Raw genomic sequence first — 25609 nt, forward strand, 5'->3', positions numbered from 1 at the left:
TTGGTTTTTGATGGAAGAGAGGTACGCAAGTTCAAAATATCGCCTGACTAGATTTGGGAGGGCCCTAAAGGCGGACTGAAAGCAAACGCAGTGCAAGAGCAGTTGAGGAGGCAGGCTTTCTGGCAATCTTTCTTCGTCATTGTAGGGTGTGACGATGCGGATTCAGCAGCAGCCAAACTGTTGCTCGGATCTCGTAATCCGTAGGTGCTTCCATTTTTGGCATGGCAGTTTAAGGGGCTCTGTCGAACACAGCCACTCGATCACAACTCTCGCAAATCCCAAGCGCGAGTGTCTTTTGGGGCTAAGCCTTGTACGCAGCTGCAGAACTGAAAATTGTTGGAGTTGCAGATTCCATAGGCGCCGCAGAGACCATATGTGGAACAGGGTTCTGCTGGTCGAGACCAGAACATATTCCATTTACCGTCATCAAGCAGATCATATGCTTGCATTCCTCCAGACTTTGTTAGGACGAAACATGAGAGCATATTCTTGGTACCATTCAATGTATACTTGACATAACAACCAGAGTGAGTGCTTTCAACGCCGACATTGTAGAAGTAGACTTGGTTTATCATCCATGGGATTTCACTGAAAGACTTGCCGTCCCAAGTTCCATATTTCTCCGTTTGTTTGGTTCCAGATGGGTCTGCTTGACAAGAGAAAATCCCAAGAGAAGGATCTACTGGGCTTTTCCAATAGACGAGCTTTTGCTGCCCACCGAAGCTCATCCCTGGCAACAAGGTGTCGACGGGATAGTCAAAACTCTGCCAAACAACTTTAGATTTGTTGGCATCACTGCACATCACAAAATTACCAGAATCTAGTAAAACAGCCTTTTGGTCACATTGGCAGACCAAAGAGATGCACCCATTGCGTCAAACAGTCCAAGATCACCTCCTCCTGAAAGCTTCAAAACACCAGAACATTCTCTTGCAGGAGTCTCCCTGTTGGCCACCCAAACAATCGTATTCTCTGTTATATTGGCATTCCAGATGCCAATATACCAGTTACTCGTACCATCTGGGCTGAAAAATCCCAATTCAGATGTGCCATTTCTCGAAATTATTGTCTAATTTCTAGTCATCGATTCGCCCAAGAGAGTGTCCACCTTTGACTGCAGAGCCGTGAGTTTTCAGTTGGATACACACTATAAATACACAGATGCAAAACTTTTTATTGGTTTCGTCCATCACTCCCAATATAATTTACTATCTAGCGCTCAAGTAGAAAGGAAATTACGCTCAGCCGAAAACACCCCAGAAAGAGAAACCTCACTCCCAACTCAAAGTTTTCAATTTCCCAGAAGCGAGATGTGAAAATTCATTTTAAAGAGGTTGGTGTGCTTGCATAACGTAGGGTTTAAAATAAAATAAAATTGTTTTTTGGGGATATGACAGCCATTCACAAAATTAAGCTGAGGGTGAAAAGTATAGTGTTCTTCCAAACGCATGGAAATTTATTTGGTAGTGTTGCGTAACAAAGACTTGAGAGAAGCAACTCTGCTCATATGTCAAACGTTGGCCACGATAGAGAGACGAGAAAGAGTGGCAGACTCATCCAGGGGAATTAATATGCGAAGACATTTGGCACAGGAAACATATGAAAAGTTGGTCATATGTGCAAAAGTCTTTGAAAGGGCCAAAGTCGGTCATATGAGCAATAGGCATCGAAAGGGCAATGAATTATTAATAGAGGAAGAGTCTAGGCGTGTGATTTTAACTATTTCATAGTAAGCTTGGCATGTTCCGTGACCTCTTGAACAATCATAATGCTTATTAGTCCTGCATATGTATTCGGAGACTATAGTTTTCAGACTCCTTTTAACTAATAGTTCATGTTTTGAAAACTGTGCAAAGGGAAAAAAATGTTCATTAATCTTATGGTCTAAGTTAATTTCTCTATTAAGTGAAATTTTAGATTTAAAAAAAAAATTCAACTGAAAATTAGAGAAGTAGAGCAAGTGCCATTTTTCAAATTGTTCAATAGACGAGTGGCAATTTTCAAAGGAAACATCTTCCATGTGATGGCATCTCACAGTGTAACCTGTCTTGTGTTGCATGTGCATGTAAATAGAAAAAATCTTTAGAGGTCAGGGGGCCTCGTGTGGTGAGAATTGTAATTATGGACTCAGGAACATTAACTTTTCTTGGGTTAGCTTCACATTCAACATAAGAAATTTGCCACAAGATTTTCCACTGGGATTCATTTTTAGTGCTGATTTTGTTGCTTATCAAGTCAGTTCCCATTTCTAGGATACTTTCTATGGTGTATTGTGCAATGAAAAAATATAATCTTTAAACACTTCCATTATTGGAGTATGAAGGTGTTGCAACAGAAGATGGTTGAAAGCCTACAGTTTGAACACCTTTGTTCATATTAAATTTTCACATCAGATGCTCTTATATTTTAAATTTAGACTGACTTATTTGATTTTATTTCATTCCTCATTTTTTTTTTGTTGTATGATTGCAGAGAATACTATGGATGGAGGCACTAGAGATGTTGTTGGGAATAAATATCATTTAAATAAAGTGAGGTCCATTTTACTAGTTATGAACACAAATCTATGAAACTTAATTTTATTTTTCAATTAAGTGAGATGTTAATTTTTTTATGTATTTAAATATATTATTTAAATTGTGTTTCAAGAGAAAAGAAAAAAACTGTGTTAAATTGTTGCAGATTTTTTAGTCTATAATGTGATTTTTTCAGGTATATGACAGTCTAAGCGTGGATCTTTTGCAAAACTTATCTAAATTTATTTGAGATCTTTAGTAATTCAATTTTTGTTCCATCCTTTAGTGATTAAAAAATGGTGTACAATATATGATGTATAACTGCTTTTGACTTCTAGTTTTTCCTATATATATATTTCAATCATGAATGAAGTTTTTGCTAAATTCAATTTATCAATCTATCTGCACATTCCAAGGCTTCTAGTTTTCCCACTACTATTTTCATCACTGACTAGAGGTTTTTTCCACAAAATTAAAAAAAATTTCTCCCCTGCATTGACTATTTTCTTATGGCAGTGAACAATCTTGATTTTGAAAACTCATTTTCCTAATCTAGCAATTTACTATGCATGTTATTAGGATAGTCTTCTTGAAAAATAAAAATTGTGACACTCAATGGACCAATCTTTGAAAAGAAAATGCAAAAAATTCAATGCTTTTTTAGCGTTGTCTGCCCCAATATGGGCTTGCACCATTTTTCAAATTTATCAATTTCATCTGTTGTACTCAAATCTCATTCAGAATCATCTCCTACATCAAACATAATATATGTTCACTCATATCCAAGAATTTAAAAGAAGCAATGCCATTGTCATCAAATTTATACAAGAATTTGAAAGAAATAAATATTATTCTACAAATATTTAGCTCAATGTACAACAATTTACCTGGAAACATAGGCCATGGATTACCAACTCTTCTAGTGCTAGAAACCTATTAAGAACCCTTATTCTAGGAATTCTTGGTTTACAACATTGCCTCGATTATAATTTTGAAGATCGATTTTATTAACTAATTCTCCTTTTGAAATTTCATGTAGTAATTTAAGCCTAGTGTATTGCTCAACATCCATGAGGCTTGTTTCTGTCATTATGGCTTAGATAGCCTATGTTTAGGTGCATGAGATTGGAAGAGCGCATATTAAAGTTTCTCAACTTAAAATAAATACGACCTGCCAAATTTTGAAGCTATGGCCACATGGTCTTGAATCCTTCAAGCATGGCATCATCCACATTTTGAATAGTGTAGCAATAAAATGTCTTTAAGAATCAAAAACCTGATATCTTTAGGAAATTGGCTAAGTTCAATTGCATGACAATGAGGACTTTACATCTAAAAATTAAGTCCCCAATCTCCACCATGCTAGATTCACTATATCTCCCTTTGAATCTTTGAATAGATTTTGTACACACATTTTTTTTACATTCTTTTCAGCTCGAATGCAAATTTAATTGATCAAAGCAGTAGTAGATGGATAATCGGGTATTGCAGAAAGTCTATTTTTTGAGAATTTTCCTTTGACCTTGTGATTAGCATTATACGTGGTAAACCTTTAAGAGTGCCCTATATGTGGGATAGAGGGTAAAATAGATTTACTCTATTTTCTAAAGTTGTTTGTTTACCATTGGGCATGTGGAGGGATAAATTTATAGTCATTTATAGAAAAGTCACATTTATTTATTTATTTCTACTATTTTTTATTTGTTTTTATTTTTTATTTTTATTTTTAATTATTTCTATTTCTATGTATTTCATTTTAAATACTATATTGTGATACTATTGGGATTTAACTATATCATTTTGTATGGCATGACTAGACCCAATCCAAAAGGTGTATGTGCCTCTATTCCTTGTTAACATTATATACTTTTGTGTATAAACATTTGATGTAAGTGGAAATCTTGACATTCATTCTTTTGTTTCAACTCTTAGGCATCCAACTGCATGTTACATGATACCACTTTGATCTGCCTAAATCTTTGGAAGATGCTTATGTGGGCAAAATTTTATAGGCATTTTTATTTACGAACTCCAAGTAATTTAATTGGTTTCTTTATTTATTGAATATTTGCATCCTTCATAGTGTCTTCATTTTATAAAGCATATGTATTAATTTTCTATTGATTTTTGAAAAAAAAAAAGAACTTACTCACTTTTTTTTATCTTATGATTTTATCAAAAATTTAATTATTTTCAATTATGAGAAGCTTAATTTTGATTAAAATATTACTTGAACACTTGACAAATTTCACAAACTATTTATTCATTAGGTGGGACTCCAGCTCTACAGAGCTCTTGTTGAATATGGCATATACCTACTAGCATATTTGAAAAATATGAGGTAAAATATTGAATGAGATTTATTTCAAAAGAGTGGTGGACCTTGACAAGAAGTTTGAAACAAGCAAATAATTCCATTGAAATTAAAATTAGTCATGGTATTTCAATGTGCAATAGGTAAACTAGTCTTACACATAACTCACTAAGCTTTGACTTAGCATGTTCTCAATTGTAGACCCCTCTTGTATTTTCTCTTTTTGTTAAATTCCCAACTTTCTATTAAAATATTTGTCCACAGTACTATTTTTTTATTGTCTAACATGCATACCTTGTTAGCCGATAGGCTATTATAGTTGAGACATTCACCAATTTGGTGATGTCTAATACCAAAAATGTTTTGGAGGCAACGGAAAAAGGTGACGACAACAGAGCAAGGAAATGGTGGTTCTTGAAAGTCCTGCTTGATGACTATCATATTGTCAACATTTATTATGTTGGTGTCTTAATAGTTTACAAAAAGTTCTAGGGTGATTTACGGGAGTTGGCAATAGGGTGGAGATGGCCTTGGTGGTAATAGTGACTTGATCTTCTAGGATTAATCCAAGAAAAAAATTCTAATTATATAAGAATACATTGGCCCCTAATGGTTTTAACAGGACAAAGTAGACCAAGAATCTCGTGCAAGGTTCTATCTGAATGTGAAATCATTTGTTGACTACTAGATATGTAAAATAAAATACTTCATGAAAAAATTGTTCCCTAAATTGGAAATATATAAGTGGAAGAAACAAGTGCCCTCCCATGATGTCAAGGGTGAGAGTTATGCTGACCATGAGCAGTCCCATTCTATTTTTTATGTTTGATGAAATATCAAATGAATGCACTGATTTAGGAGCTACAGATTCCGTATTTGTGTGTCTTTGAACAATGCAACTTTCCTTCTGATCATTCTCAGACGCTATAATTTTTTTCTTTCAACTCCAACAATAGGCCACCCCTTGGCCATATAGAATCTCAATTTTATTATCTACTCTTCTACGATTGTTTATCACTTATTTATCAACAAAATATACATCATAAACATCATCTTTATCAACTATTTTGTATGCTCTGTGTTCTTGTCATGCTTGTAGAATGATCTTTTCAATATTGACAAAGGTGAACCGTCATCTCAAGAGAAATTATTTAACTAAGAGTTTTTTGTAGATTTTATAATAGTTCAGTTTGATCAAGCACACGCCTGTTGCCCTTTTCTTCTTTAAACTTTTATTTCATTTTTTATTGTGTGAATGAGAGTATATTTAGTAATTTCATGGATATTAAATTTTAATATATCTGGTACTTATAAAGTTGTAAATTAGATATAATATTAAAAAAAAATAATGTAGATAAGTATATTTAAAGTTTTACATAGCCTTGTTTAGACATAACACTCTTCTAAATGTTTGAATCTTTAGTTTCCAACATGCCATGGTAGTTTTAATCATGTTTTAGTTTCTTCTGTTTCGAGAGACAAAATTAGCACATTTAAAAAATAACACAAAAGAAGGTGGCAGTTGGGAGCCCTCATACAGGAACGTTTGTTTGCCTAATTTGTCGATCCCAACTTACTATTTGTCTTGGAGTTAAATTTAAGTTGGGGTGGTTTAATAATTTTTAAAGAGGTCTTTAAGTTTCAATAATAAAATGAACATCAACAAGTCAAACTATTTGTAGAGGAAAACTCTTGATGTATAATTTTAGAAATATAAATTTAGAAGCACTGTATGTAAACCATCTGTGAAAGACTACAAATTTATTTAGTTAACTAATTGTTTAATATAATTAGTTGTGCAGATTATTTATGAAACAAGTGCGATGTAGTTGCTTGTATTTTTTGTAAGACATAATGGTTTAATTAAGTAGAATAAAATGGTTATCATCAAAAATAATTTCATTTTACTTTTTTTTTTTTAAAAGCTATTTAAAATTTATATATTATTAAATAATATATTTATAGCATAGTTGTATATTAAAAATAAAGAATAGTTGTATCTTAGTTTATTAATATTTTATTTAATTTTGTTTAAAGTATACACACACACACACACACACACACACACACACACACACACACACACACACACACACACACACACACACACACACACACCTTCATATGTTTATATATTTGTGCATCAAAAAATATAGCCTTAGAATAGGGATACTTCCTGTAAATTTGCTCCTATAAGACCCAAATATCTAAGCCAATAAATTGCAAGTAAAATAGTTTTATTGGTTTAAAAACTAAAAATATCACATATATACCTTAGAAAAATAAAAATTCAAAATTCAAAATTAAAATATTTAAACCTAATTGGTTGGAACGAAAAAGATTAATCACTTGTTAAATAGAAGTGATTGCAATAGTATATTGCTATGGAAAATACAATAACAATTGAACACATGTTAGAGAAGCACTTTAAGCAATCATTAGACCCTTGGAACTTGGACTGGTAGTATAGTTATAAAGTAATGTCTAAATCAACTATTGAAATACTCCCAACTCCATAAAAATGATATATAAAATTATTTGTATTACTTTTGTGATGCCACATACATATATGATACAAAGGCACTAAAATATAAAATACTTTTTGTTGTCAACTGGGATTAGCAAGGTCAATAATGAGAATTTTTGGTAACAAACTTTTATGAATTAATCAAGTTACAGATTTCTTACACAAAAAATTTGAAGCAAAGAATGTAATTGTGAATATGAAAGATCTCGTACAAGTACTATATTAATGCTTATAATGTAAGGTCCATTATTTAGTAGTGTAGCTTATCATTATTGTACTCATAATGTTATAGGAACCATGAGGATCGTTGGTTGTTTGGGAATAGTTTTTGAAAGAAAGTAACAATCTCTTAGTTTATTATATTACATATATAACCAAGATATTTTTGAGTAGTTTTACTATATTTATAGTTGCATTTGTGGAAAATAATTTAGCTACCTCAGTTTGTAGAGCATATTACATATAAATTTTAAAGAAAAACTTACATATGGTTTTAGAAATTTTTCTTGGGTTAGCTTCACATTCAACATAAGAAATTTGCCACAAGATTTTCCACATGGGATTCATTTTTAGTGCTGATTTTGTTGCTTATCAAGTCAGTTCCCATTTCTAGGATACTTTCTATGGTGTATTGTGCAATGAAAAAATATAATCTTTAAACACTTCCATTATTGGAGTATGAAGGTGTTGCAACAGAAGATGGTTGAAAGCCTACAGTTTGAACACCTTTGTTCATATTAAATTTTCACATCAGATGCTCTTATATTTTAAATTTAGACTGACTTATTTGATTTTATTTCATTCCTCATTTTTTGTTTGTTGTATGATTGCAGAGAATACTATGGATGGAGGCACTAGAGATGTTGTTGGGAATAAGTATCATTTAAATAAAGTGAGGTCCATTTTACTAGTTATGAACACAAATCTATGAAACTTAATTTTATTTTTCAATTAAGTGAGATGTTAATTTTTTTATGTATTTAAATATATTATTTAAATTGTGTTTCAAGAGAAAAGAAAACAACTGTGTTAAATTGTTGCAGATTTTTTAGTCTATAATGTGATTTTTTCAGGTATATGACAGTCTAAGCATGGATCTTTTGCAAAACTTATCTAAATTTATTTGAGATCTTTAGTAATTCAATTTTTGTTCCATCCTTTAGTGATTAAAAAATGGTGTACAATATATGATGTATAATTGCTTTTGACTTCTAGTTTTTCCTATATATATATTTCAATCATGAATGAAGTTTTTGCTAAATTCAATTTATCAATCTATCTGCACATTCCAAGGCTTCTAGTTTTCCCACTACTATTTTCATCACTGAGTAGAGGTTTTTTCCACAAAATTAAAAATTTGTTCTCCCCTGCATTGACTATTTTCTTATGGCAGTGAACAATCTTGATTTTGAAAACTCATTTTCCTAATCTAGCAATTTACTATGCATGTTATTAGGATAGTCTTCTTGAAAAAAAAAAATTGTGACAATCAATGGACCAATCTTTGAAAAGAAAATGCAAAAAATTCAATGCTTTTTTAGCGTTGTCTGCCCCAATATGGGCTTGCACCATTTTTCAAATTTATCAATTTCATCTGTTGTACTCAAATCTCATTCAGAATCATCTCCTACATCAAACATAATATATGTTCACTCATATCCAAGAATTTAAAAGAAGCAATGCCATTGTCATCAAATTTATACAAGAATTTGAAAGAAATAAATATTATTCTACAAATATTTAGCTCAATGTACAACAATTTACCTAGAAACATAGGCCATGGATTACCAACTCTTCTAGTGCTAGAAACCTATTAAGAACCCTTATTCTAGGAATTCTTGGTTTACAACATTGCCTCGATTATAATTTTGAAGACCGATTTTATTAACTAATTCTCCTTTTGAAATTTCATGTAGTAATTTAAGCCTAGTGTATTGGTCAACATCCATGAGGCTTGTTTCTGTCATTATGGCTTAGATAGCCTATGTTTAGGTGCATGAGATTGGAAGAGCGCATATTAAAGTTTCTCAACTTAAAATAAATACGACCTGCCAAATTTTGAAGCTATGGCCACATGGTCTTGAATCCTTCAAGCATGGCATCATCCACATTTTGAATAGTGTAGCAATAAAATGTCTTTAAGAATCAAGTTACAGATTTCTTACACAAAAAATTTGAAGCAAAGAATGTAATTGTGAATATGAAAGATCTCGTACAAGTACTATATTAATGCTTATAATGTAAGGTCCATTATTTAGTAGTGTAGCTTATCATTATTGTACTCATAATGTTATAGGAACCATGAGGATCGATGGTTGTTCGGGAATAGTTTTTGAAAGAGAGTAACAATCTCTTAGTTTATTATATTACATATATAACCAAGATATTTTTGAGTAGTTTTATTATATTTATAGTTGAATTTGTGGAAAATAATTTAGCTACCTCAGTTTGTAGAGCATATTACATATAAATTTTAAAGAAAAACTTACATATGGTTTTAGAACTTTTCCTTCTATTAGATTTGTGCTTACAAATTAGCAATGAGAAAATGGTCAAGTAACTTTAGTGTGTGTTGAAAGAGTATTTTTATCTTGGTTTGTTCTAATTATCGTTGTTGTGCTTGTAACATTCTAGAACCACAAGAACCCTTGGGTGCTTGAGAGTAGATGTTGGAAGTGTAGGAAGAATGGAAGCCAACATTTAGTTAGGTAGCTTATGATTATTGTACTACTAAAGTCATGAGAACTTTGAGAACTGTTGGTTTCTTGGGAATAGTTTGAAAGAGAGAAATGAACTATTAATATCTTTTATAGTGAATATTCTAGACTAAAGACACAAAGTGAGTCAAAAACCAACATAATCCCAATCACAAAATAATCTTCAAGTATTTAACTATTAGGATCATTGTTCAATCTAATTGTCATTACTAATGTTCTTCCTTTACTAGGTGAATTCAATTAGTTTTATAATATTGACTTTTTAAAATATATTTTTATTATTTTTATTTTTATTTTTACTTTTAATAATATTTTAATTTTTCATAATCAATATTGGACCATATAATTCATAAATTTTACTCATTAAAAATTATAATTACAAAAAGACATTTTCTCATTTAATTATTATTTAATTTTCAAATGTAAATATATGTAAAATTCCTATAATAGTAAAAAAATTAAAATGTAATGTAAGTTGACCATTTTATGATTGATATTTAAGAAAAAAAAAAATCTTAAATAGTTCATTGTAAATTATTATTTTTTAATATATAATCATTTCTATTTATTTAAATCTTTATAATATTTTTAATTGATTTAAAAAAAAAATTATTTTACTAATTTTATCTCAAAAATCAATTTTAAGAACGAAAAGTAAGTTATTTAATATTGTTACATTTGAAATAAGTGACTTCTTTTGTATTTAATATTCTAGTTTGTACTCTTTATATATTTTTTCATCATTATTTATAACTCTTTTATAAAATATAATAGCCAATCAAAAATATTTATCACATTTATTTTTTCAAAATCTTTTTATCAATGTTAAGTTAAATAATTACCAAAAATTATAATTAATACTAAAAAAAATATACATAATATCCACTAAAAAATAAGTATCAATTTGATAGAATATTAATTAATGATATCTAAAAAAATATAGACCTTGGCATAATAAACACTCTTAGTTTAGATAGATTTTTATCAATTATTTAAATTCTATTTATTTACTAAAACTTTTAGCTATTACATTTAAGTAAATAAAACTAATTCTTACCTAAATACAACACAACATCAAAAAAAAAATCATTATTAGATACTTCAAGTATATTTCTTCAAAAATTATTTAACATTTATTATTATATTAATAAAAGATAAATATAATAAAAAAATATTTTGAAAACACTAAATTGATTATTTACTAAAATATTAAAGTGATTATTAAATACTTTATTTCCATTAGAATAAGTCATATTATTATTTATAAATAATAATTTCATATAATTTTATCATTAGATTAAAAATAGCTTTATCCAAAACATATATTTAATTCAAATAACACTTAACATCATTTATAATCCTTTGTCAAGTAACACACGTAGACTTCTTATTTATTTTAATAAAATAAATAAAGTCATCTTTCCATCTATAAGATAATGACTCCGTGTACAATTTAAATAGGACAAAAACAAACAACTCAACGGTAAAGGTATTCAGAAAAAAAAAGCAGAAATAAGGAAAGAGAAGCACATGAAAATTGCAATTATGAGTAACACAAGAATAGATTTGTAAACCCTAATGAACCTCATATATTATTAATAAATATTCTCAAAGCATTCATAAGGATAATTATTAGATTACTTTAAAATATTGATTGAGGGGATTTATTTAATATATCATTCAACAATACAAAAAAATTATAGTATTTCAAATAGATCACTGTTTTCTCCTTGGTCAGAATCTATAAAGGCCACTTCCAATATAATACCTAATCTTGTCAAACATCCCAAGTTACATTGATCTACCTAGAAAGGATGGCCCACAAATTGCAAAAAGAAAAGAAAAAGCATAGAAAGAGAATCATTGCCTAACCAAATTTCAATACCTCATGTCATCAATAGTTTCACATACTTTATTAAGCTTATCAAAGGCTCATTAGGATTTACACACCTATATTGTATTTGATATCAATTTTCCCTTCTTCTATGTGCTTAGCGGCCATTACTACCAACTTTTTGATAAATAAAACCTATTGGCTCCTCCTCATCGCATGCATATAAGCACGTAACTACTAGTACAATTTATATAACAAATGATGAGCCTTGAAAAAAATGTCCTTGCATATAGTTTAAGATTTGGTGGTGTAAGTATTTAGATACTTTAACACTCAACTATGAATCCCTCATCTCGTGCATATTAGATAAGGCCCATGCTTGTCTTTGTATTTTAACTCCTTGTTGCTCGTCTCCATGACTATAGGTGAGGTCTCATTGATGTCCACTTCCTAAAAAATAGAGTTCGAGATTATGGATTTTGTTTAGGAATATTTCAAAGTTGTTGGTCCCAGCAATCTTGTAGTCAATTTCGGATTAAAAGTTTAATCTCTAAAATTGAAAGAAGTTGGTCCTCTCATTAATACATATCTATGTCGTGCAACAATAAAAACAAGTTAAAAAAGATTATTTTCCTTCTAATTTTATTTTTACTGAAAATTTAAACATAAATGGTTACTAAATGGAAAATAACAATCTGAGACAAATTTTGTTCCCATCTCATTTTCATCCGCTTACTGAAAAATAAGAACTCCTAAATACAATTTAGGAAAATATTTCAAATATTCACATAACAAAAATAAATCTTCATGTTACCTCTTCTTCCTTGAAAGTAGAAGTTTAAACCTCCTACATATCTCCAACATACCTATGATTCTCTCCATTATCTTTATATACTATGATAGTATAATTAAACTCTGCATACTATTACAATTGACTTATACATTTACATTAAAATTTGTCTTGGCTATATTTTTTAGAACCGTTTTTCATGAAACACGAGAAATGAATTCTACTTTGTGGACTACGACACCTGACTTATCCACACGTAGACTTGTATGACTGGCTTAGCCACGGAGCAGCTTGACTATGACGACTGACTTAATCCCGGGGAGCTGCTTCTGCGACGACTGGTTTACTGGACTTGTCTACCCAAAAATGTTTCTCCAAACCCTTTCCCACCTAACTATGAACCAACACAGTTGTTTCTCGGCCACAAAATTTAAAGCATTACTTTCAGATTATTAAATGTGAGAGCGTAGTGCATTCCTAGCTCTTTGGTATGAATCTGCAGCTCACATGTTGTGATATTAGTTGTTTGATCTTGAAAATCTGATTAGAGGCCTGAAATATCACACAAAATTAGTAAAGGGACATTTCACAGGACTTCTTAGTCCACACCATTCGCATTAAATAGTTTTTTTCTTTTGGCTATGTAAAGTGTTGATCTTTTGTTATTTGATTTATTATACTTTAAATTTTTATTTGAAATGAATTTTAATAATAGTGGTAAGCTATTTTTAGAAATGTTTATATAAATATTTTTTCAGATCATACTTCCATATCTATCATCTGAATGAAAGAGAAATAAAAGGAAAGAATGCTGGATCTCACAATGTGATCTAAAAGTTGAAGGAAAAATCCTTACACAGTCTATTTCAAAAATAACAATTGAAAAATAAATTTTAATAATAAATGACTGTAAGATTCTTATATTCTTATATACTTATTCCAAATATTTTTGTAAACTTTGATAAAATCTTCATTAAAATTACAATGCACGTTCAACAATTGAATTTAATTAGACTATCCCTATATACACAATCTATTCTTTATTTGAAAATATTTACTATTTTAATCAATGACATTCCATTTGTTTTCCTATAAATTTTCTTTAAAAATCTATATAAAAATATTAAATTGTATAAGCCTTTATAGATATAGATCAAAAAAGTTTATCAAACTTATATTTTAATTATTATCGAAAATGATCATTGCTAAGAATGCTAACATAAAGCTGATGAATTCTTGCTAATTGTTCTTGTAAGAATCAAATTTCACCGACTTTTTTCCTAAGAAAAGCTTCACAACTAAATATTAGCAACATAACAAAGATAAATAGATAAAATACAATTTTTAGAATTCTTTAATAGGATTAAAATGAGATTTAAGTTATTTGTAATAAGACAACTCATATTCAAGAAATGCAACCCTCTTAGCAAGAGCAGTTACCTCTGGGACCGAAAATTGTGAGGAGAAATGTGTCAAGATAAAGGAAAAAAAAATTATATGTGTCCTAGCACCTAGATATTATCCATAAAATTGTTGTAGGGCATTGCCATATTATCATTTAAATTACCATGCTAGACATGTAAGTAAAATGTGGGAACATAGACAAGATATTATCTATGCAATATGTTGAAGAAAATACTAGTCCTACTAAGAATATTATTGTATCCTACAAGCTACTGTCTATCTGACATGTTAGAAACACACTTATGTGGCTAACTCTATCAAAAATGCATGCCAAATTTGAAAGCACATGTGAGGCACTAGTATTGTTTTAACATTTCCAAGTGTCTAGTCAAGCCCTTTAATAAAATATAATATATAAATAATCTACTAGTAACATCAAAAAATGCTAAAAATTCTATCTTATCTTTTAAACTGTCAACAAAAACCCTAACATTCCTTGAACATGACACACCCACTTTTAAGAAAGAGTTCATCTTTCTAGTTTTCATCAAATTTTCTCAATATAAAATTAAAAATACTACTAGGAAAATTGAAAGCTGATAAAAAATAATTGAAATCTAGAAATTTGATTAAATAGGAATTTATCTCAGCCTATGCTATAAATGGGCTTGTTTTGCAATTTTTTCAAGTCCCAATGCAACAATAAACGTGTAATAGCAAGTCAAAAACATTAATCCCCACCTTCTAAAAAAAGAAAAGTTATCTCTATTTGGACAACTCACAAATAATCATGTATAAAAAAATATGTTGGTCACCACCTTCTAAACAGAGAAAAATTACCTATGTTTGGACAACTTGCAAATAATCATGCCCAAAAAAAATTATGTTGTTCTCTCTCTCCAATCAACTAATTATAGATTATACAATTGACTAGGCATGAATCAGAAGATCCAAATAGAAAACAAGGGCAATGAGGCCACATCAAAATTTTGATGGCTTTTACAATCCAAATTTTGTGCCGAAAAGTAATGGCAACCCATTTGTTCAACGTTTCTAGTTTTACAAATATCTGGAAAGAAAAAATAGAATTAGGGATGATGAGCAGTATAGAACAATAGAGCCCATCAAAATAGCAAACAGTCCTCTATACAACCCTGCCTGCAACGCTATCCTTTTGGGAGCACATGTCAACCTGCAAAGCCCTCCAAGTTTGAATTTTGGTCTTAATATAACATGAATTGAGATTGGATGTGAAGGGAAACCAAGAAAGAATAATATTGATATATATGTCATCTATACATTTGAAATTTGTAGCAAAGATAGCTGAATACAATTTTCACAAGTTTTATGTAACTATTCAATTGGGGCCATTTCACAGATGTTTGGAGAACAATTGGTATTGTCAACTTCCTAATGAAATCTATAAGGTAAACATGCACATTTCTAAATTTTACATTGCTTAAATTCAATTATGACACTTTTTTCCCTTTTTCATAGCCATTTTCCCATGCACCAATTTTAGTGATTCCTTTTCATCTTACAAATTGGTTAAAGTTTCTTCAGTCAATTCAAACATTCACTTTTAAAAATAGTTCCAAAATCAACTAAAGTTTCAATAAAAACTACCCGTGGATTAAACTCATTCAAAACAATCCAAAATTACTTGATATAGAGGTCAATATAAAAAAAACTGCAACATCAATGAAATTTTAGGTAGAAAAAGAAAATTCAATAACAAATCACCAACCCATAGAAAATTAACTAAGCGTGAAGTCAAAATTCAGCAAAAATGGTTCCATCAAATACTCAACATAAGCAAAAATAAGATAAAAAATTATATGAAGTTGCATATAAAAAAATAAAAATCGACAGAAATTCTCTAGAAACATGAATTTGTGCAAGGAAAAAAGTCTCAGTTGTCATCAATCTTTAAAATATCTCACCAAATGCAAAGAATCCTTTAATACAAGCTTCGATAATCCACACCAAGCAAATTTTGCAAAAAAGAAATGAAGATCTGAATCTCCATATTAAAATAACACAATTTAAGATACGACAAACAAGTCATAGAGAAACCAGTTTAGCGAGTAATAATTTACATATCGGATTAGATAAAACTGGTGATTGTCTAATGAACACATGAAATTCCTCAACCCTAACTAGTATTGTTGCAGCAAAGCCATCTTAATGTCTGGTTAGTCCAGCGACAAATTGTAGAAATATTTTTTGCCAGGTATAAATTTCTTCTTGTCTTTTCAGTTGAATTTGACAAGTTTCACCAGATATGGATGAACAAAGATAAAATGTTGCATGCTAAAAGACATTAGCCATCTGTAATAGCCTCATCTGTAGCAGCCTGTTATTTGAGTGAGTCACGTGAGGCTCATGTAACAAGACACATAAAATTTCTAGAGAAAGACACATCTCTTGTCCCTGCTAGTTATCCTAACTCTATTTTTGTTCAATTTTTGAGGCTAAGAAACAAAAAGACCACCGAGAAAAAGCAACATGCCCAATGAAGAAAGAGAAATTAAAACGCTCTAAATTGCGTATAATGAATTTTTTCATGCCAACTATAGGTTAAAATGAAGACTGAAGAACGTGCACAATTACCTAAGCAGAACTAATGAGAAATAGAGCATTAATAACTTTAGTTCCTGGGATTAATAATATAACAAAACAAACATTAAGAAATTTGGCAAAGGAAAGGAGAGCGAATTCCCTTGAGAGTTTCCATTGTGATACCTTACATGTTTCACTAATTTCTTGCATTATTCAATTATAATTTGAAAAATGGTATTGTGAAGATTTGGAGGAAGGAGCTCCGTTCATGGTCGTACTAGACAAGAAGGGCTTTAAAACTAATCTTTGCATGACATACAATATTTAAGCCGATTTAGAAATCCTAAATTTGATTATGTCTTTTGGACCTTTCTACAGATTGTTGTTAATGACCGGATTTTATTTTATGATTTCCCACAGCACCAGAATGTCACAACATTAAGGCGGCAAGCCCAATAGAAATAAGCCTATTGGCTTAAAAATAGTCAATGATTAATCTTTCAGATCTTCAAAAATCTAAACTATACAATAAAATTCGGAAGGTAAAGCATTTTCCATGTTGATACCAAGAGGCAACCACAATCCATGTGCATAAAACACTGCAAGTCTAATTTTCGTGTCTTTCACAACTATTGAAATCTATTTACGTCATATATCGCCACTGCTACTAGTGTTTTTTTTGGTCTATTGGATTATCCATAAGCGCATAGTACTGAATTTGTGAAATTTGTGGCTGCAACTTCCCTTCCAGCATTAGCCCCACTTGCCTTATGTTCGGCCTCACTCCCTCATACTTTTCAATGCATAACAACCCGGCAATAATTGTTCTTCTCACCTCTTCACTGTCAGTTTCCTCTGCAGTTCCTGCCTCCACAATATTAATTGTGTTGCCATTGAAAATTTGGGAGGCAGCCCATGAGGGAAAGTAATACTTAGCTGAGTCTTGAATTCTTAAATCCAAATTTCTTCGGCCAAAAATGATTTCCAAAAGCATCATACCAAAACTATACACATCAACCTTGGGAGTAATGGGAAGACCAGAGATCCACTCTGGAGCCAAGTATCCTCTCGTTCCTCTTGTTGTAGTGAGAACACGGCTGAAATTTCTACCCACAAGCTTTGCCAGTCCAAAATCTGCCAACTTCTAGTCAAAAAATTATTGTCGAGAAGAATATTTTTGGGCTTAACTTCGCAGTGAATGATACAATCTCTGCATTCTTCATGGAGATAAAGTAATCCTCTTGCTATGCCTAACGCGATCTCAAATCGAGTCTTCCAGTCGAGTAACTTATTTTTACCTTTAGATTTATTTGAGAAGAGTAAGGAACTAAGAGAGCCATTACACATGAAATCATAAATCAAATACCTTCTCTTGCCTTCTGCATAAAAGCCTCAGAGCCTGACTAAGAATGATCAATTAGTTATAGAGAGCTGATTTCTGCTCGGAATTGCTTCTCATCTTGTCTCTGTACACTGTTCATCTTCTTTACTGCCACAAGTGTACAGTCTACCAGACGTCCTTTGTACACCGTGCGAAATCCTCCGCTCCCCAGCTTTGTCCTGAAATTCCTAGTTGCAATCTTCAACTCAATGTAGCTAAACATTCTTAGAAGAGAAATCGAGGAATCTGCATGACTCTCCATCGATCGTAGCGTTTACAGAGGCAGCTACTCGAATAAAAATATTTGCATTGCTTTTTGATGGAAGAGAGGTACGCAAGTTCAAAATATCAGCTGACTAGATTTGGCAGGGCCCTGAAGGCGGACTGAAAGCAAACGCAGTGCAAGAGCAGTTGAGGAGGCAGGCTTTCTGGCAATCTTTCTTCGTCATTGTAGGGTGTGACGATGCGGATTCAGCAGCAGCCAAACTGTTGCTCGGATCTCGTAATCCGTAGGTGCTTCCATTTTTGGCATGGCAGTTTAAGGGGCTCTGTCGAACACAGCCACTCGATCATGACTCTCGCAAATCCCAAGCGCGAGTATCTTTTGGGGCTAAGCCTTGTACGCAGTTGCAGAACTGAAAATTGTTGGAGTTGCAGATTCCGTAGGCGCCGCAGAGACCATTTATGGAACAGGATTCTGCTGGTCGAGACCAGAACATATTCCATTTACCGTCATCAAGCAGATCATATGCTTGCATTCCTCCAGACTTTGTTAGGACGAAACATGAGAGCATATTCTTGGTACCATTCAATGTATACTTGACATAACAGCCAGAGTGAGTGCTTTCAACGCCGACATTGTAGAAGTAGACTTGGTTTATCATCCATGGGATTTCACTGAAAGACTTGCCGTCCCAAGTTCCATATTTCTCCGTTTGTTTGGTTCCAGATGGGTCTGCTTGACAAGAGAAAATCCCAAGAGAAGGATCTACTGGGCTTTTCCAATAGACGAGCTTTTGCTGCCCACCGAAGCTCATCCCTGGCAACAAGGTGTCGACGGGATAGTCAAAACTCTGCCAAACAGCTTCAGATTTGTTGGCATCACTGAACATCACAAAATTACCAGAATCTAGTAAAACAGCCTTTTGGTCACATTGGCAGACCAAAGAGATGCACCCATTGCGTCAAACAGTCCAAGATCACCTCCTCCTGAAAGCTTCAAAACGCCAGAACATTCTCTTGCAGGAGTCTCCCTGTTGGCCACCCAAACAATCATATTCTCTGTTAAATTGGCATTCCAGATGCCAATATACCAGTTACTCGTACCATCTGGGCTGAAAAATCCCAATTCAGATGTGCCATTTCTCGAAATTATTGTCTGATTTCTAGTCATCGATTCGCCCAAGAGAGTGTCCACCTTTGACTGCAGAGCCGTGAGTTTTCAGTTGGATACACACTATAAATACACAGATGCAGAACTTTTTATTGGTTTCGTCCATCACTCCCAATATAATTTACTATCTAGCGCTCAAGTAGAAAGGAAATTATGCTCAGCCGAAAACACCCCAGAAAGAGAAACCTCACTCCCAACTCAAAGTTTCCAATTTCCCAGAAGCGAGATGTGAAAATTCATTTTAAAGAGGTTGGTGTGCTTGCATAACGTAGGGTTTAAAATAAAATAAAATTGTTTTTTGGGGATATGACAGCCATTCACAAAATTAAGCTGAGGGTGAAAAGTATAGTGTTCTTCCAAACGCATGGAAATTTATTTGGTAGTGTTGCGTAACAAAGACTTGAGAGAAGCAACTCTGCTCATATGTCAAACGTTTGCCACGATAGAGAGACGAGAAAGAGTGGCAGAGTCATCCAGGGGAATTAATATGCGAAGACATTTGGCACGGGAAACATATGAAAAGTTGGTCATATGTGCAAAAGTCTTTGAAAGGGCCAAAGTCGGTCATATGAGCAATAGGCATCGAAAGGGCAATGAATTATTAATAGAGGAAGAGTCTAGGCGTGTGATTTTAACTATTTCACAGTAAGCTTGGCATGTTCCGTGACCTCTTGAACAATCATAATGCTTATTAGTCCTGCATATGTATTCGGAGACTATAGTTTTCAGACTCCTTTTAACTAATAGTTCATGTTTTGAAAACTGTGCAAAGGGAAAAAAATGTTCATTAATCTTATGGTCTAAGATAACTTCTCTATTAAGTGAAATTTTAGATTTAAAAAAAAAATTCAACTGAAAATTAGAGAAGTAGAGCAAGTGCCATTTTTCAAATTGTTCAATAGACGAGTGGCAATTTTCAAAGGAAACATCTTCCATGTGATGGCATCTCACGGTGTAACTTGTCTTGTGTTGCATGTGCATGTAAATAGAAAAAAGGTTTAGAGGTCAGGCGGCCTCGTGTGGTGAGAATTGTAATTATGGACTCAGGAACATTAACTTTTCTTGGGTTAGCTTCACATTCAACATAAGAAATTTGCCACAAGATTTTCCACTGGGATTCATTTTTAGTGCTGATTTTGTTGCTTATCAAGTCAGTTCCCATTTCTAGGATACTTTCTATGGTGTATTGTGCAATGAAAAAATATAATCTTTAAACACTTCCATTATTGGAGTATGAAGGTGTTGCAACAGAAGATGGTTGAAAGCCTACAGTTTGAACACCTTTGTTCATATTAAATTTTCACATCAGATGCTCTTATATTTTAAATTTAGACTGACTTATTTGATTTTATTTCATTCCTCATTTTTTGTTTGTTGTATGATTGCAGAGAATACTATGGATGGAGGCACTAGAGATGTTGTTGGGAATAAGTATCATTTAAATAAAGTGAGGTCCATTTTACTAGTTATGAACACAAATCTATGAAACTTAATTTTATTTTTCAATTAAGTGAGATGTTAATTTTTTTATGTATTTAAATATATTATTTAAATTGTGTTTCAAGAGAAAAGAAAACAACTGTGTTAAATTGTTGCAGATTTTTTAGTCTATAATGTGATTTTTTCAGGTATATGAAAGTCTAAGCATGGATCTTTTGCAAAACTTATCTAAATTTATTTGAGATCTTTAGTAATTCCATCCTTTAGTGATTAAAAAATGGTGTACAATATATGATGTATAATTGCTTTTGACTTATAGTTTTTCCTATATATATATTTCAATCATGAATGAAGTTTTTGCTAAATTCAATTTATCAATCTATCTGCACATTCCAAGGCTTCTAGTTTTCCCACTACTATTTTCATCACTGACTAGAGGTTTTTTCCACAAAATTAAAAATTTGTTCTCCCCTGCATTGACTATTTTCTTATGGCAGTGAACAATCTTGATTTTGAAAACTCATTTTCCTAATCTAGCAATTTATATGCATGTTATTAGGATAGTCTTCTTGAAAAAAAAAATTGTGACACTCAATGGACCAATCTTTGAAAAGAAAATGCAAAAAATTCAATGCTTTTTTAGCGTTGTCTGCCCCAATATGGGCTTGCACCATTTTTCAAATTTATCAATTTCATCTGTTGTACTCAAATCTCATTCAGAATCATCTCCTACATCAAACATAATATATGTTCATTCATATCCAAGAATTTAAAAGAAGCAATGCCATTGTCATCAAATTTATACAAGAATTTGAAAGAAATAAATATTATTCTACAAATATTTAGCTCAATGTACAACAATTTACCTGGAAACATAGGCCATGGATTACCAACTCTTCTAGTGCTAGAAACCTATTAAGAACCCTTATTCTAGGAATTCTTGGTTTACAACATTGCCTCGATTATAATTTTGAAGACCGATTTTATTAACTAATTCTCCTTTTGAAATTTCATGTAGTAATTTAAGCCTAGTGTATTGGTCAACATCCATGAGGCTTGTTTCTGTCATTATGGCTTAGATAGCCTATGTTTAGGTGCATGAGATTGGAAGAGCGCATATTAAAGTTTCTCAACTTAAAATAAATACGACCTCCCAAATTTTGAAGCTATGGCCACATGGTCTTGAATCCTTCAAGCATGGCATCATCCACATTTTGAATAGTGTAGCAATAAAATGTCTTTAAGAATCAAAAACCTGATATCTTTAGGAAATTGGCTAAGTTCAATTGCATGAAAATGAGGACTTTACATCTAAAAATTAAGTCCCCAATCTCCACCATGTTAGATTCACTATATCTCCCTTTGAATCTTTGAATAGATTTTGTACACACATTTTTTTTACATTCTTTTCAGCTCGAATGCAAATTTAATTGATCAAAGCAGTAGTAGATGGATAATCGGGTATTGCCGAAAGTCTATTTTTTGAGAATTTTCATTTGACCTTGTGATTAGCATTATACGTGGTAAACCTTTAAGAGTGCCCTATATGTGGGATAGAGGGTAAAATAGATTTACTCTATTTTCTAAAGTTGTTTGTTTACCATTGGGCATGTGGAGGGATAAATTTATAGTCATTTATAGAAAAGTCACATTTATTTATTTATTTCTACTATTTTTTATTTGTTTTTATTTTTTATTTTTATTTTTAATTATTTCTATTTCTATGTATTTCATTTTAAATACTATAGTGTGATACTATTGGGATTTAACTATATCATTTTGTATGGCATGACTAGACCCAATCCAAAAGGTGTATGTGCCTCTATTCCTTGTTAACATTATATACTTTTGTGTATAAACATTTGATGTAAGTGGAAATCTTGACATTCATTCTTTTGTTTCAATTCTTAGGCATCCAACCACATGTTACATGATACCACTTTGATCTGCCTAAATCTTTGGAAGATGCTTATGTGGGCAAAATTTTATAGGCATTTTTATTTACGAACTCCAAGTAATTTAATTGGTTTCTTTATTTATTGAATATTTGCATCCTTCATAGTGTCTTCATTTTATAAAGCATATGTATTAATTTTCTATTGATTTTTGAAAAAAAAAAAGAACTTACTCACTATTTTTTATCTTATGATTTTATCAAAAATTTAATTATTTTCAATTATGAGAAGCTTAATTTTGATTAAAATATTACTTGAACACTTGACAAATTTCACAAACTATTTATTCATTAGGTGGGACTCCAGCTCTACAGAGCTCTTGTTGAATATGGCATATACCTACTAGCATATTTGAAAAATATGAGGTAAAATATTGAATGAGATTTATTTCAAAAGAGTGGTGGACCTTGACAAGAAGTTTGAAACAAGCAAATAATTCCATTGAAATTAAAATTAGTCATGGTATTTCAGTGTGCAATAGGTAAACTAGTCTTACACATAACTCACTAAGCTTTGACTTAGCATGTTCTCAATTGTAGACCCCTCTTGTATTTTCTCTTTTTGTTAAATTCCCAACTTTCTATTAAATATTTTGTCCACAGTACTATTTTTTTATTGTCTAACATGCATACCTTGTTAGCCGATAGGCTATTATAGTTGAGACATTCACCAATTTGGTGATGTCTAATACCAAAAATGTTTTGGAGGCAACGGAAAAAGGTGACGACAACAGAGCAAGGAAATGGTGGTTCTTGAAAGTCCTTCTTGATGATTATCATATTGTCAACATTTATTATGTTGGTGTCTTAATAGTTTACAAAAAGTTCTAGGGTGACTTACGGGAGTTGGCAATAGGGTGGAGATGGCCTTGGTGGTAATAGTGACTTGATCTTCTAAGATTAATCCAAGAGAAAAATTCTAATTATATAAGAATACATTGGCCCCTAATGGTTTTAACAGGACAAAGTAGACCAAGAATCTCTTGCAAGGTTCTATCTGAATGTGAAATCATTTGTTGACTACTAGATATGTAAAATAAAATACTTCATGAAAAAATTGTTCCCTAAATTGGAAATATATAAGTGGAAGAAACAAGTGCCCTCCCATGATGCCAAGGGTGAGAGTTAGGCTGACCATGAGCAGTCCCATTATATTTTTTATGTTTGATGAAATATCAAATGAATGCACTGATTTAGGAGCTACAGATTCCGTATTTGTGTGTCTTTGAACAATGCAACTTTCCTTCTGATCATTCTCAAACGCTATAATTTTTTTCTTTCAACTCCAACAATAGGCCACCCCTTGGCCATATAGAATCTCAATTTTATTATCTACTCTTCTACGATTGTTTGTCACTTATTTATCAACAAAATATACATCATAAACATCATCTTTATCAACTATTTTGTATGCTCTGTGTTCTTGTCATGCTTGTAGAATGATCTTTTCAATATTGACAAAGGTGAACCGTCATCTCAAGAGAAATTATTTAACTAAGAGTTTTTTGTAGATTTTATAATAGTTCAGTTTGATCAAGCACACACCTGTTGCCCTTTTCTTCTTTAAACTTTTATTTCATTTTTTATTGTGTGAATGAGAGTATATTTAGTAATTTCATGGATATTAAATTTTAATATATTTGCTACTTATAAAGTTGTAAATTAGATATAATATTAAAAAAAAATAATGTAGATAAGTATATTTAAAGTTTTACATAGCCTTGTTTAGACATAACACTCTTCTAAATGTTTGAATCTTTAGTTTCCAACATGCCATGGTAGTTTTAATCATGTTTTAGTTTCTTCTGTTTCGGGAGACAAAATTAGCACATTTAAAAAATAACACAAAAGAAGGTGGCAGTTGGGAGCCCTCATACAGGAACGTTTGTTTGCCTAATTTGTCGATCCCGACTTACTACTTGTCTTGGAGTTAAATTTAAGTTGGGGTGGTTTAATAATTTTTAAAGAGGTCTTTAAGTTTCAATAATAAAATGAACATCAACAAGTCAAACTATTTGTAGAGGAAAACTCTTGATGTATAATTTTAGAAATATAAATTTAGAAGCACTGTATGTAAACCATCTGTGAAAGACTACAAATTTATTTAGTTAACTACTTGTTTAATATAATTAGTTGTGCAGATTATTTATGAAACAAGTGCGATGTAGTTGCTTGTATTTTTTGTAAGACATAATGGTTTAATTAAGTAGAATAAAATGGTTATCATAAAAAATAATTTCATTTTACTTTTTTTTTTAAAAAGCTATTTAAAATTTATATATTATTAAATAATATATTTATAGTACAGTTGTATATTAAAAATAAAGAATAGTTGTATCTTAGTTTATTAATATTTTATTTAATTTTGTTTAAAGTACACACACACACACACACACATACACACACACACACACACACACACCTTCATATGTTTATATATTTGTGCATCAAAAAATATAGCCTTAGAATAGGGATACTTCCTGTAAATTTGCTCCTATAAGACCCAAATATCTAAGCCAATAAATTGCAAGTAAAATAGTTTTATTGGTTTAAAAACTAAAAATATCACATATATACCTTAGAAAAATAAAAATTCAAAATTCAAAATTAAAATATTTAAACCTAATTGGTTGGAACGAAAAAGATTAATCACTTGTTAAATAGAAGTGATTGCAATAGTATATTGCTATGGCAAATACAATAAAGATTGAACACATGTTAGATAAGCAGTTTAAGCAATCATTAGACCCTTGGAACTTAGACTGGTAGTATAGTTA

At 31.3% G+C, this 25609-nt stretch overlaps 2 protein-coding genes across 2 annotated transcripts; both read right to left on the reverse strand.

Moving 5' to 3' along the window:
* Positions 1 to 47: 47 nt before the first annotated feature.
* On the reverse strand, positions 48 to 18307 carry LOC149554164 (receptor-like serine/threonine-protein kinase SD1-8). Its single transcript, XM_089790457.1, has 6 exons — positions 18137 to 18307; positions 18031 to 18043; positions 17378 to 17798; positions 855 to 1025; positions 315 to 795; positions 48 to 239 (listed from the first exon to the last, which is right to left on the reverse strand). The coding sequence occupies exons 1-6, from the start codon at positions 18305 to 18307 to the stop codon at positions 48 to 50; spliced, it is 1449 nt and encodes a 482-aa protein (XP_089646583.1).
* A 94-nt stretch (positions 18308 to 18401) lies between these two features.
* Positions 18402 to 19438, reverse strand: LOC149554165 (receptor-like serine/threonine-protein kinase SD1-8). Its single transcript, XM_089790458.1, has 3 exons — positions 19209 to 19438; positions 18669 to 19149; positions 18402 to 18593 (listed from the first exon to the last, which is right to left on the reverse strand). Exons 1-3 carry the CDS (start codon positions 19436 to 19438, stop codon positions 18402 to 18404), a joined length of 903 nt encoding a protein of 300 aa, XP_089646584.1.
* Positions 19439 to 25609: the final 6171 nt, after the last annotated feature.

The sequence above is a fragment of the Cupressus sempervirens genome, chromosome 6 (assembly GCF_028749045.1).
Source record: "Cupressus sempervirens isolate cs-2001-9-10 chromosome 6, ASM2874904v1, whole genome shotgun sequence".
NCBI lineage: Eukaryota > Viridiplantae > Streptophyta > Pinopsida > Cupressales > Cupressaceae > Cupressus > Cupressus sempervirens.